Source organism: Carettochelys insculpta, chromosome 21 (genome assembly GCF_033958435.1).
Source record: "Carettochelys insculpta isolate YL-2023 chromosome 21, ASM3395843v1, whole genome shotgun sequence".
In the NCBI taxonomy this organism is placed as follows: Eukaryota; Metazoa; Chordata; order Testudines; family Carettochelyidae; genus Carettochelys; species Carettochelys insculpta.
The window spans coordinates 19368006-19382053 of record NC_134157.1 but is presented as its reverse complement, the minus strand read 5'-3'; the positions used below and the strand labels follow the sequence as shown (position 1 = coordinate 19382053).

The window sequence follows — 14048 nt, the reverse complement described above, 5'->3', positions numbered from 1 at the left end:
TCGAAATCAGCTGATAGGAATAAGGGGATTTTGACGTTGGCAGGGTCCTTTCAAAAAGGACCCCCATGTAAACGAGCCATGGGCGAGCGACCTGCGACACTTCCAAAGTGCGGCAGCCAGCAGCATGCTAAAGAGGCGCTGACTTTTCATTCCAGCGCCTCGTTAGTATTCTTTTGAAGTTTTTTGTAAGCGTAGACACGGCCAGGGTGGTTCAGAACTAGAATAAATTGCCGAGGGCGTTTATAGAATCTCCATCATTTGAGATATTTAAGAACAGACTAGATAAATATCTAACAGGCGTGATCGAGATGGGGCTTGGTCCTGCTGTGAGGGCAGAGGGTTGGACTCGATGACCTCTTGAGGTCCCTTCCTGTTCTAGTGCTCTGTGGAAAGCTTTTCAAATGGCTTAGACATCTAAACAGCCGAGGCACTTTGTTGTTCACCCTGAGCAGCCTGGTCTGAAGAAATCAGCCTTGGTCCCTTTAACATTTCCCCCAGTTGATGAAATTGCCCTTTTGAAGGATTAATTGAAGCCACCATTTATAAGTGCTTTGTGCATTCTCCTGTCTGTGTTAGCTTGGTCTTGTGGTAGGGTTAACACACCAGCTTAATTATATACTTAATTATACTTGTCAGCCATTCAGAGGAAGCACTGTTCGCTGTCCCTGTACGTTTCAGAGCAAATTGACTTTTCGGCTTTGGGCTAGAGTCTTCCAGCCTGGCACTGATTACTCACAGCCAGATGGAGGTTCAGCTGTTGGCACTGCAGATGAAATGGGGATGGGAGGACAGAAACAATAGCATCCTTGACTGCTCCTGGGGGTGGCGGGGGGTGGAGGGAAGCCTTTGAGGATTTACAAAACCGTGCTCTTTGTGGGTTGATGGCTTTGATTACAGGGCAGCGTCGGAAGGGGGTTACTCATGGCAGGTGGCTAATAAACTCCCTCGTATTACTAAATATGGAGTGGTACTGAAAAATCATGTCCATTTCAGGGATGCCGGGGGAAGGGTGTGCATTAATGTCTAGCATTTGTCTGCTCTTAGGGCTCAAAGAGCCAAATTAGAGGTGTAAGTTGCTTCAAGATAGAGAGCAAGGGATGGAAGTTTGAAAAAAAAAAGAAAAAGGTGGACCATGTCCTGTCTTACAGATCCTGCCCTGGAACAGCTTTTCAGCTCTCCAGTCACAGCTAGGTGGCAGCTTTGTGGAAGTTGGAAGTCCAGGATTAAGACAGAAATCTCTGTCCTCATAGTCCCTCTTCAGGATCTGTGTGTTTTGACAGAGGTCTATAGACTGTGGGCTACCTGTCTAATATTAATTGTGCTTTTAAGGTCGTCTGAAACAAATGGGAATCCACTAAACATTTCAGAGTGTGTGTCCGGGACTTTAGGATCCAGCCAGAACTGGGTAAATGCTCTGGAGATCATCTCAGCAACAAAACTGGTATAATTGAGAGAGGTCTTTGATCTTGTGTCCATTGACTGCCTTTCTCAAAGGTAACATGGGGACGTGTTACTTTGTTTTTAAGGTGGCTCCAATCCCAGGGACTATTTCAAATGGCCACAAAATAAGCCACTGGGAGGTATTTAGTGAAGAATCTTGTTCTCTGGGTGGCCAAGATGTCGTTTCTAAAATGCACTGCTATTGGCAGAGAAATTAGGGGCTGCTTCCACATGACCTTTCTGTGCCAGGGACTCCTGGCTAGTTCAGTCCCGTATTTGGGGAAACCCTGTAGGATCCCACCCAATGTGCTCCCGATTTAAATCACTCACTTATCTCTCTTGTTCTTCAGTGCAGCGGTGTTGGGCTTTTGAAGGAGATATCAGCAATTATTCACTGACAAACACCCCCTGCCCCTACCACCTACCATCATTTTGTGCTGCTGATCGGTGGATTGTTTTGGCTTTCCGTTGACATGGAGCTCAGGGTACAGTCTGGACCAGGAAGGGCTTGTGTCAGTACTTGCAAGGCACACAGAGTTGCAGGGCAGTTCTGTGCTGCTGTAGTTCTCATTCTGGGATGCTCGCAGCCAGCCTACAAGCCTGCTGGTCTTGAGCGTCTGTGCACTCACCAGTCCTGGTGCAGGAACTCTTATCAGCACTTTAAGAAGCTCACTTTTCAGCAGCGCCCCCCACCTGGGCTGGCAAGGAATCAGACCTTGCATGCCAGTGGGGCTTCCATTGTGTTGATTACCCCCCACACACTTAATTTACTAGGAGACAGGTAATTAGCAGCCTGCTCTCCAGTTTGGGAGAGGAGCTGGTTTCTCCCTGCTTGGCCACGGATTTTAAAACACAATATCACGAAGTATCCCTGGTTCCTCATGTATTGCTAATATGGACGTTTCACAAGGCTCTCTCTCACCAGCGAGTCAGTAGCTTTCAGAACAGACCTGTTTCGGAGCGGTACGTTGTACGTGTATCACTCAGGAGAACGTAAAACCTAAGGCTCTGCTCCAGAGTGAGATTCTTCTGGAGCATCCAACTCTGGTTTAGTGCTGAGCCAGGCATATCCAAGCCCTGGATATGACAGATGCCCTGTCCATTCGCTACAAAGCCTTCTCTGTGCTCCAGAGTTGGGCTGACACAATCTGCCTTGCTCATGCATGCGGCTACGCTGAAATTTATCTCCCACCTGTGCAAACACCAGTTAAGGTGATGCAGTAACACCGACTCCCTGAGTGGCGTGGAGTCCTGCTCAGTGTACTGAGAGTGGTGCAGCGTGAGTCTTACTTATGTTGGTCCTGAGCAGAGGCAACATACGGGAATGCAGAGGGGTCATGTGCACAAACCCCGCCCCCCCCCGTGTTGGGACCCCCCGTCCTGCTTCTCCCCTGAGGTAGTGCAGCTCAAGAGCAGCGCAAACTTCCTCACTCATGCTGGCCTCGAAGTGCGCCGCCCGCACTCCCACCGGAAGCAGCACGTTGCTTCTACAGGAAGATGCAGGAGGCGGCAGAGCAAGGGTGGGAAGGAGAGGGGCATGGGTGGTGCATGGTCAGAGAGGGGTGGAACATGGATGGGCAGAGGTGGGGTGGGGGCAGGAGCCCAGGGCTGATGCCCCTCCTGGAATCCCTGCACAAGCTGCTTCTGACCCTAACGGTCCTCCGGCGTTTGTCCCACAATGCCTGGTGCTGATGGAGTGATGGCAGACAGCGCATCTACGCCGTGTCTGTAATGAAGCGTTGCCTGGGTTTGCCGCAGCTTTCTGAATCAGCACAGTGGAGGCAGCCCCGCAGATTGTTGGCCTTTCAACAAACCCCTTCTTGGTCTTGGCTTTGCAGATTGGGGATCGGAATGGGGAGCTGACAGCGCGAATGAACGTGGCCCAGCTGAAGTCAGCCCTTGGCATGAAAGTCGACGATGAGGATGGCGATGCAAACCTCCCCTCCGCTGGCTACGAAGCGCAAGGTACGTCGCCGGATCTGGTGTCCGTTTGGGTATGCTGCACCGCAGCTGGGAGCGTACCTCCTGGCACCCACTGACAGACTCACCTGGGCTTCGCTCGAGTTAGCACCCTAAAAATAGCAGCATGGACCTTGAGGCACTGGCAGCAATGCAGGTGAGTCACCCGTGTCCAAGCCCACGTGACCTCCTGGTCCAAGGTCATGCAGTGAGTCCGAGTCATTGATGGTGCCGTAACTTGCACCGTGGCTGGAATGGAGCTAGGAGCAGTCTGTCTCCCCAGCCCGTGAGGCTCGCTGTCTGTTACACGGCAGATACGCGCTGGGAGCCGTGTCTCACTTCCCCACTGTGGCTTTTCCTTGAGACAGGGCAGCTTGGGGTTCCTGACCTCTGCTTCTGTTCGCATGTCTTCGGCGCAGCTCGTTTTCTTGCACAAAGCTGGCATTTAAAGTGGAACAAAGTTAAAACAATAGGAGGCATAGGAGTTGCTGCTGGTTCTCTGACTCGACTGCTCAGCCTCTGTCAGTGGCTTTTCAATGGGGCCCGCACCTCCAGACTGCAGCCGCTGCTACGGCATTAGGTGGTGGTCAGAGCCTTGAGCCCCTTTGAAACGCTGAGGAAATGTGGCCCTGACGGTTGGGGTGGGGTGGAGCCCAGTGCACTGCCCTGGGAGGCACGGAGGGCTGACTTCCCTCAGCTCCGCCCCTTCTGCCTGAGGCGCCGCCCCTTCGTGGGTCACAGAACAGAGACTCCTCACACCTTATTCCCCAGGCCTGCGGTGACTGTCAGCACTGCTGTTTGCATCTCTGCCTGTTTGTAGTGATGGGTGCCAAAGAGAGGAGCCTCTGGCAGGCCCTTGCCATAGACCTGCCATGCATGATGTGCCCGAGCCTCCTAGGCCTGACACATCCCCTGAAGCTTTACCGCCAGTTTCCGGTTTCCTTAGGCAGCCTGATTTTGTAGCAGGGGACAAAAGGGCTTTGATCTTCCCCGCATTGTAGCCTGGACAGTTTTCTGTGCTCCTCTGGTAGTGGATTGAGCCCTCAGCATGGCAAGCTCTTCGCCTGGTAATCAGACCTGCCTGAATGAGTCTAACCTTCCAACAGAAGCAATGCAGCCTGAGCCGGAAGGTAGCAGAGCAGAGCCCTGTGAATCCCTTGCCTGTTTGGGGGTGGAGCATAGCGAGGACGAGAACCGTGCTGACGCAGGCAGTCGCGTTTCATGGAGGATTGCCATTTTTCAGCTTTGCTTTCCCTCCAGATAGGAGCGAAAAGAAAAACATTTAAAATTCCCTGTGGAAGGGAAAGTCTGGTGTCAGTGACAAGGGACACCGGAAATTACCCTGGGCTGTTCTGCCTGGCTGGTTGGCCTGCTGCCACAGGACCTGGAAGTCCGTGGGTCCCTGCCCCTGCAGCTGCAGAGCAGTGTTCCTGGAAAATGAACACTCAGGCGGCCACACAGGAGGGATTCAGGTGCTGCCCAGCTGATTAGCAGAGCACCCACAGTGGGCAAAGTGTGTTTCTGTTGGAGGTGCACATCTACACATACCTTGGTGCACATAACAAAATTTATTCCACCCACGGATGTCAAAAATTACAGGGAACACAGCTCAGGCTCTGGATTCCTGCTTCCAGGCGAATTGCTGAAGAGCCAGAGAGGAGGAGCTGGCAGGACATCAGGCAGTTTTCAAAAGCTGCCCAGGGTGCAGCAGGCTGAGGCAGGGGGCAGTGTTCCAGAAATCCACAACACTCTCTGTTCAAAGTTTTGGTTTCAGTGAATTGGGAAATTCTGATGAAAAGTCCATTTGGCCTGAATTGTGCCAACCAGCTCTTGTCACCACTGCTCTGGGGTTTCTGGTCTTTGGAAGTGGGGCAGACAGGTACAATTTCTACCAGGGTAGCAGTGGGCACCAGCTTCCATATCTCTGCCCAGTTTTGCAATTCCCAAGCCCCTGGGGCTGAGGAGGAGACACTGCATGTCACCAAACAGTGCTCTTGGATGGAAGGACGCTGCTTGCAGTGTGCATGGTCCTGGGGAGCTCGGCACACTGAAAACCAGCATCAAAGTTACCCTGGCTAATTTGTATCTCATCCTGCTGAGTGCATGGCAACTCTTAAGCCGGTATCTTCAGTGCCTCAAACAGCTCTTGTGGCTCTCAGAGAGGCTTTGTGGGAGATTGGTGAGTTAAATCTGAGATATTAACACTGACGCTTTTCTCTAGCGTTGGTTATTTTGTCTTTGGCAACACAGATTTTTAAAGAGGCTCATGTAAGGGTCTAAGTCTGTTTCCTCAGTGAAGAAGTAGCCCAGGAATGTTTGCTTAGCATGTTGATTTTGAAGGTGTAGCTCAGAGTTGAAATACCAAGTGGCTTTTCAGGGGACTCCTACTTGAGCTTTAAAAATGCTTTCGTTCCCGGTTCAGTGCGGCAGCAAGAGCTGAGTTCTCTTGACCGCTGCAGCCGTTCCCTCCGTGCGATCGGTCTCGTTTGGCAAGGCTGTCCCTCCATGACTCTGTTTGGCGATTCATCTGCTCAGACCTTCCCATGCTTGTGACACCTCGTGAGACGTTCCCCCTGCACAGCAGATGTTTTGGTTTCAAACAGAGACGGAAATTAACCTAGAAAGTTGGAATTTCTTCCCTCTTTTCTGGCTCCATGACCAGGGCTGAAAGCAGCCCATGTGCCCATCTGAGATGCCATCTGCGTATCCACTCAACAGACCTGGCAGGGCAAGATGCCTCCACATGGCCTGGCTAAGTTGTCTCAGCCCTGACCTAGTGTCTATCCTAGTGCAGTGCAGCTCTGGGGCAGGTGTGTTACATGCTCTAGGGCTTGTTGACCTGGGAAATTGACAAAGGAGGCTGGTTATTTACAACTTGAGGCAAAGCAGCTGTGGGTCATTGGGCCCTGTCCCACGCTCTTTAAAATGAATGTGATTTGGATATGGAAGGCTGCCCTGCTGCTTCCTGAGAACTCTTTGTCATCCCAGTTCCTCTGCCCTCATGCGAGCCCTGGCCGCAGGCAAGTTTGCAGCCTGGGAAGGAACCAAATGCTGAGCCTGCTCCCCACTGCCAGGACCATGCAACCCCCCAAGCCTCCAGGGCTCCTCTACCTGCTGCTCACTTCCTTGGCTGCAGCCTTCCCTGGGATGCCAGCCAGGGCTTCCCTGGATTACTTCCTATGTAGGTGATGGGGCCACCCCGTGCTGCTGTCTCAGGCACTGGCCTTTGACTTACTGGAGACCTCTGGATAATAGCAGGAGCTTGCTGGCAACAGCTGCTAATAAGTGGTACTGGTGTAATTATACTGCCGTGGCTCTGCTGGTGCAGCTCCCAGGGCCGATGTGCTGCTTGGGAATAGAAGCAATCTTTCCTTTTGTAGCAACAAGTCCTGTGGCACCTTATAGACTAGCAGATATTTTGGAGCATAAGCTTTCGTGGGCAATGACCTGCTTCGTCAGATGTCTATAAGTTGCCACAGGTGGTCTTGTTGCTTTTGAAGATACAGACTAACTCGGCTCCCCCTCTGATACTTTCCTTCTGTGTCGCTTTGGGAGTGGTTTCAGTGGAGCACGAAAAGTGCCGCTTGATTCCAAACTTGCCCTGCCATGGAGAGATGTGTAATGGGAGAGCTGCAGTTTGGTGGGCCCATTTCCCCACAAAGCTCAGCGCTGGGGCTTTGGGCACTTAGTGCTGTTTACTCCTCCTCTCTCCAGACCTGCCTTCTGGATGCAACTCACACACTCAGTGATTCCCAAGTAAACACAGGACTGGAGCGGAAATAAGCCTAAGGAAGATGGACCAGGTACAATGGGCAGTGCTGCTCCCTGTCCTAGCACCCAGCAACTGTCCTCACTTCCAGTGTCCCCACTCTAATTTTCCCATCCATTTTCAGAATAAATTTTATGTGCACCAAGGCAAGTGCAGGTGTGCACCACCCATAGAAACTGGGCAGCTTTTGAATCTTTCCAGCTCAGAGGGAACACTGTTTGGTCCCTAACACTGTGGTCTTAGCTCCCTAGTTCTCAAGACCTCAAAGCCCTGGAGATCAGCTAGTGGCGGAAGAATTAAGCCTTTTACAGGCTTAAAGGGAGACGAGGGAGGGGAAGTTTGGGAATTAAAACTAATTATTATGCAAGGGGGTGAATTGGGGAATTTTCCCTTTTGATCTGAGCCAGTTTCTGACCTACTGAAAGCTTTGTGGGGCCATGTGCCTAATGATCAGAGGGTGAGAGAGCAGCCCCGCTAATCAGAGGGCACTGTTTGTTTGAGGCTTTTGTAGGTTACAATGACCTCATTCATCAGTGTAGCCATTGATCGGGTTTCCAGGGTCAGGTTTGTTCCAAAGGGAAGGACAAAACGTTCTTAAGAAAATAAATAGATGCATAAAGAAACCCGGGACGGAGGTGAGCGGAGGAGTGAGAGGGAGTGTAAAGCAGACCTGTGGGAAGTGTCGCAGCTTTCCTTACCCAGCAGGAGCCTTCCAGGGAGGGACCTTGCTGCAGCTTCTCGGGCATGTCCGAGCAGGGAGGTAAACGCTGTCCTTTCTTGCAGGCACATGGCCATTCTGAAGCTGGGGGTGATGTAATTCCAAAGGAGGAGGGGGTAGTTATGGGCTTTCCAGGGTGGAAGAGATTACTTGGCTACAATTTACTGACACAGACCAATTTCTGCTGGGAGGTGGCAGTGGGGATAAGCCAGAATTTTTTCATCTGTCTAGTAAAACATGGTGTTGGTCAAATTTCTGTCAGGACGTTTTTCCCCCAGCTCCTTCTCCCAGGAGAGCTCTGAACAGTGAGCCTGATCTTTATTTTCCTGCTTCCCTGGTTGGCTCTGGCATTCTTCCTCCCTGCCTGTTGAAGCAGAAATCGTAGCTTCTCTGGAGGTCACGTTTAAAAAGCTGTCATGTTCCCCCGCAGAAGTAGATGCTTTTCAGCTGTAAGCTGAGCTCTTGGGCAGTTATCCTGAGATTCAAGGGCCACCCACCTGATAAGCAGAGCACCCACAGTCACTCACAGTGGGCAGCAAGTGTTTCTATTGATGGTGCACATCCACTTGTGCCTTGGTGCACATAACAAACTTTATTCCACACATGGGAAAAATTAGAGGGGTCACTGCTCAGCAGTGGGTAAAATGATCATGTAACCAAGCCTGAGTTAGGACTTTCAGTAAAGCCCCAGACCAGATGAGTTTTGATAACCTACACTTGGGTTTTGCCCTTTGCCACAGAGGTTTTGCCCAGTTGTATTCCTCGGTGGAGTAGGTGTATATTGGTCTTTGTGTATCTGCACCTGTGGAAACAACTGCAGGACATGGACTGTCCCAAAACTTGGGTTTGTGCTGTGTAAGAGCGACCTTTCGCTTCCAGAGACAAGGAAATGCTCCGATTTGTTAGGGTAAATGCTAATTAGGCTACAGCATGAGAGCAATTGCAGTGAGCTCTGTGTACAATTATTGGGCATGTTATAATAGTTGCCTTGTAATTCAGGCACATGAATCAGAGTTACAGACTCCTGGTTCTGTCTGTGGCTTGTAAGCGATCTGACACCTACAGCTGGCCCTATTAGAATTCTTTGAAGGGGTTAATAAACATGCGGACAAGGGGCACCCAGTGGACATAATATACCTAGATTTCCAGAAAGCCTTTGACACGGTCCCACACCAAAGGCTTTTATGTAAATCAGGCGGTCATGGGATAGGAGGAAAGATCCTTTCGTGGATCGGGAATTGGTTAAAAGACAGAAAACAAAGGGTGGGAATAAATGGTAAATTTTCACAATGGAGGGGGGTAACTAGTGGTGTTCCCCAGGGGTCAATCCTGGGACCGATCCTGTTCAACTTGTTCATCAATGATTTAGAAAATGAGGTAAGCAGTGAGGTGGCAAAGTTTGCAGATGACACCAAGTTGTTCAGGACAGTCAAAACCAAAAGGGATTGTGAAGAACTACAAAAAGATCTCAGCAAACTGAGTGATTGGGCAGCAAAATGGCAAATGAAATTTAATGTGGGTAAGTGTAAGGTAATGCACATTGGAAAAAATAACCCAAATTACATGTACAACATGTTGGGGTCAAATTTAGCTACGACAGATCAGGAAAGGGATCTTGGAGTTATAGTGGATAGTTCTCTGAAGACATCCACGCCGTGTGCAGCGGCAGTTAGTAAAGCAAATAGGATGTTAGGAATGATTAAAAAAGGGATAGATAATAGGACAAAAGATATCATACTTCCCTTATATAAAACTATGGTACGCCCACATCTTGAGTACTGCGTGCAGATGTGGTCTCCTCACCTCAAAAAAGATATATTGGCATTAGAAAAGGTTCAGAAAAGGGCGACTAAGATGATTAGGGGTTTGGAACGGGTCCCATATGGGAAGAGGCTAGAGAGACTGGGACTTTTCAGTCTGGAAAAGAGGCAATTGAGGGGCGATATGATAGAGGTATATAAAATCATGAATGGTGTGGAGAAAGTGAATATAGAAAAATTATTTACCTTTTCCCATAATACAAGAACTAGGGGACACCAAATGAAATTGATGGGTAGTAGGTTCAAAACTAATAAAAGGAAATTTTGCTTCACACAGCGCACAGTCAACCTGTGGAACTCCTTGCCGGAGGAGGCTGTGAAGGCCAGGACTCTATTAGGGTTTAAAGAAGAGCTCGATAAATTTTTGCAGGTTAGGTCCATAAATGGCTATTAGCCAGGGGTAAAGTATGGTGCCCTAGCCTTCAGTACAAGGGCAGGAGATGGATGGCAGGAGATAAATCACTTGATCATTGTCTTCTGTTCTCCTTCTCTGGGGCACCTGGCATTGGCCACTGTTGGCAGACGGGATGCTGGGCTGGATGGACCTTTGGTCTGACCCAGTATGGCCATTCTTATGTTCTTATGAGCCTGAACATTTGCATTGCCATTAACCAGTCCCTTAGGCCAAGCCTCAGGTGCCAAGTCAGTTGTCATAGTCATCCTGGTTCTTTAATTGCAGCCATACTCCTAGGCTAACTCCCTCCCTGTGAATAACGAGCAGTCCTGTGGCACCTGAAAGACTAACAAATGTACTAGGCAATGAGTTTTCCTGGGTCAGACCCATTGCTTTGCTAAAGTCACTGGGGCACAGAGAGGTTAATAATATTACTCTGCTTTGCCAGGGAGCAGTGAGGCTCAGTTTTATGGTTGCAGAGCATGCTAATGGATGCTTCTGGTGGTCTTACTGTGTTAGAAAAGCCTGGTTATTGTTAATAGCAGCCATTCACGGACAAAGGAACAAGGGCGGTGTTAGTACCAGGGAGCAGGTGAGATGTAGAACTGACACTCAGTTTGACGTTGGGATAAGTCGTGCTTCTTGGAGACCATCTGTTGGTGTTAAGGGGTTTGACCCTTTGCGTTTCTGAGCAATGAGTGTGGGAAAGGTTATCTGGTGGTCCTTTAGGCACGTGGGTGTTAAAAGTCAGCGGATGGCAGAGGGAGAGCGTGGCTGATTCTACCTCTCTGAAGTCAATTGAATTGTTTTCTACATGCAATTTCTCACTTATGGTCTCTGAATCCAAGGCTGGAACTGAAACATGTCCAGCTGTATTGTCCAACCACAGATGTTTTCAGCTGGCTATTTTTGCATCTAATGGGCTTTGCATTGTGTTTGGAAGAGGCTTGTATCCAATCCGTCTCTTCTGCTGTTTTGGCTCCTCTTGCTGGGTTCAAATTAATATTGCTTGAACAATGTGTGGTTTGGAGACAAAGCTGCAGGCTATAATGGCTGTAAAAGTCCTGTGAAATCAACGACCTTGTCCTGCAACACAAATATGCTGAGCTTAAATCAACAAACAAAAACAAAGCCAGAAGGCCAAAGACAGAGCAAATAAATTGGTGTTAGTCCCTCCTACCAGCAGAGGTGCATGGGCCCACATGCAGCAGTACTGAAAAACAAAGGATTTTACAATTCCTCGAATTTGACCCAAGGAGCGTGCTCTACTCTGCTCCAGACATATTACAGTTAGGGCTACACTGGAAATTTTTGCTATTATGGTAATGTTGCTTAGTGGTGCAATTTTTTTTGGGGGGGTTGGGGGGTGGAGACAGTCAGGAGGGACAACACTTCAAATCCAGCAAAAGGCCTAGTGCATCTATGTGCAGAAGTGATTTTGTCCATTTGACTTTGTTCTGCTCACCAAACTGGTATAAGGTATAACAGCAAAAGGACTTCTTAGCTAATATAAGTTGCATCTGTGCTAAGAGGTTTTGCCTGTGTAGACATATTTGGCCCATTTTCTCATGTTGATCTTGGACAAATCATTTCAACGCCACTTCATGCCTTGCTGTTCCCATCTGTAAAATGGGCATAATGAGAAAGTGCTGAGAGTTGTGGCTGGCAAGCACTATGTAAGTGCAAGCCCTTAATGCCTGCAAAAAGCACCTTGAGGACAGCGTTCCCTGTAAGCTGAGCCCTTGGGTGGCTGCCAGTGTTCTACTTTTTTCCACCAATGGACAGAATAAATTTTGGTATGAGCACTGAGGCATGTGCCAATGTGCACCACCAATAAAAACACATGCTGCAGGCACTCTGCCCAAGCGCTCAGCTTGCAGGGAACATGGCTCGCGTGCTGTCCCATGTCTGTCTTATCAGCTGGCTCCTTCTGATCAGGCTGAAACCTCTGTGAAGACAGCAGCTCTGATCCTTCGCCAGCAGGTGCCCTGTTAATAAGAGACCTGTGCTGCTAAGGCACAGCAGTGCAGATGAGAAGCCAGCAGCCAGCGTATGGGTCAGGTGCCTCTCTTCAAAGCTGGAGTTGTGGATGTTTGGTGAAGAGCTGCTTAGACTGAGTCATTTGGGTGAGCCGCTGTTTATTGTACCCTCCCTGACTCAGTCTGGGGATACAGCTGCTCTAATTGGGCTTGTTTAGCTGCTTCAGAAGCCGCCCGCCTGTGTTAATTACAGCGTGTCACTGCTCCACTTGGGCTCTGCTCCTCTTTGATCTATTGCTGATTTCCACACACTGGTGATTGCAGTGTAAGTGGCTCTGAGCTCTCCTCCATAAGGCCAAGGGCCCTGAGGGTCCTTTGATGTCTCCCTTTGGTCGGGGGGATCCCAAAGAGAGGATCCCTTAGAGGGGTGGCAGGAGGATTCTCTTTCAAGCCCCCCATGCTGTTCCTGAAATGGCCACAGTGCCATTCATTCACCTCTGTCCTATGGCTGTTTGGTTGGAGCACGGAGCACAACTGCATCCAAGCCTCTGGCCTAGTTCAGAGCAGCGTTCCTTCTAATTCTGTCCATCCAGGGGTGGAATAAACGTAGTGATGTGCACCAAGGCATGTGTGGATGTGCACCACCCATAGCAACACATGCTGATACTTGTGTGCACTCTGCTAACCAGCTGGGCAGCACCTGAATCTCTCCTGGGTGGCCGCCCCACTGCTCAGCTCACAGAAATGCTGGTCCAGCGGCGAGTCTGCTGGAAGCTTTCGGGGTTTCAGGTGGACTCAGGCCAGCTCCCAGTTCCCCCCAAGTTCCAGGTTTTGATTCCATCCTGACCATTTTTGGACGCATAAAATTGTGAAGGGGCTTGGCTGCTGGAACCTGGTTTCCAGGGACCAAACCCCCAGGCTAGGGTTTGCTGGGCTGGCTGTACCGGCTAGCGAATTCCCTCGAGTTTCAGAGCATTTTTCCAGCAACCCTCCACTGCTTCCTGCAGCCCCGTCTGGCAACCGGACATCCACCTCCGCTTCGTAGATGGGGAAGTAGAGACACAGGGGGCTTTCCCCCCCAGCCCCAAATGCATGAAGTCACAGCAGGAGGCAGAGCCCAGCAATGAGAGCCTCCAGCCCATGACTGTACTACTGTGGATGACTCCCCTCCACATGCATGCCCTGTTTCCCAGTGCCTTACCCTCTAAAGATGTGCTACCTCCCAGTAAATTACGCGTCCCTTCTTAAACTGCTTCTTCCGAACCTCAGCAGGGGCACTGTGCATTGTGAGACAGCAAGGGTGGCCACATGAGCAGTTAGGTAGGAACGCTTCTTTTGACGGCTTATCCAAAAGCAAAGGGAACCGGGATCCTTAAACACCTGAGGCCATGAGAAACAGAAGCGTTTCCTACCTGAAGTCAGTGGCATTTCGGCATAGCCTCCTTCTTTGACTGCTCTGCAAGTCAGATGTGACGTCCACCCGGAGAGGATGCTCCTGGGATCTCTGTGTGAGGAGGGTTTCCCATCTCCTGTCCTGCTTTTCCAGCATGGACCTCAAAGCTCTCCCGGCTGCGTGGAAAGACAGGGCTTGCCATGACCAGTAATTTCATCTTCTCCCAGTCCCCTGCCAATTACATAAGGCGCTGGGCACTGGCTGCCCATCCTGGAGGTGGCTGGATTCCAGGAGCACACACTCCTGTGGGCTCTGAGGGGTCGTGTACTTGTGAAATATTCCTAATGCTATTCTGAGCCGGTTGTCCAGCTGTCACGCAGGCTGCCAGAGGGTGTAGAACTAGGGTGACAAATTGCGAGAAGCTGCTCGGTTGAGAAGAGCGATCGTGTCGTGTTTTATATTTATTTTAAAGGAAGGGTTTTGTCATGGGGGGAGAGTCCTCCAAACTCTTATCTGGGGAAGCTTTGGGGTAACATTTGGGGTCTGATATGGACACAGCTGAGGGCTGCTCTTCCT

The 14048-nt window shown here is 50.1% G+C and overlaps 1 protein-coding gene across 2 annotated transcripts in view; it reads left to right on the top strand.

Annotated features, from left to right (window-relative positions):
* The window catches only part of GPSM1 (G protein signaling modulator 1), a 168177-nt gene that overhangs the window by 80375 nt on the left and 73754 nt on the right, over positions 1 to 14048 (top strand). For both annotated transcript variants that reach the window (XM_075015164.1, XM_075015163.1), the window contains exon 9: positions 3279 to 3405. In XM_075015164.1, the coding sequence (XP_074871265.1) occupies positions 3279 to 3405 (127 nt within the window). The remainder of the gene's footprint in view (positions 1 to 3278; positions 3406 to 14048) is intronic.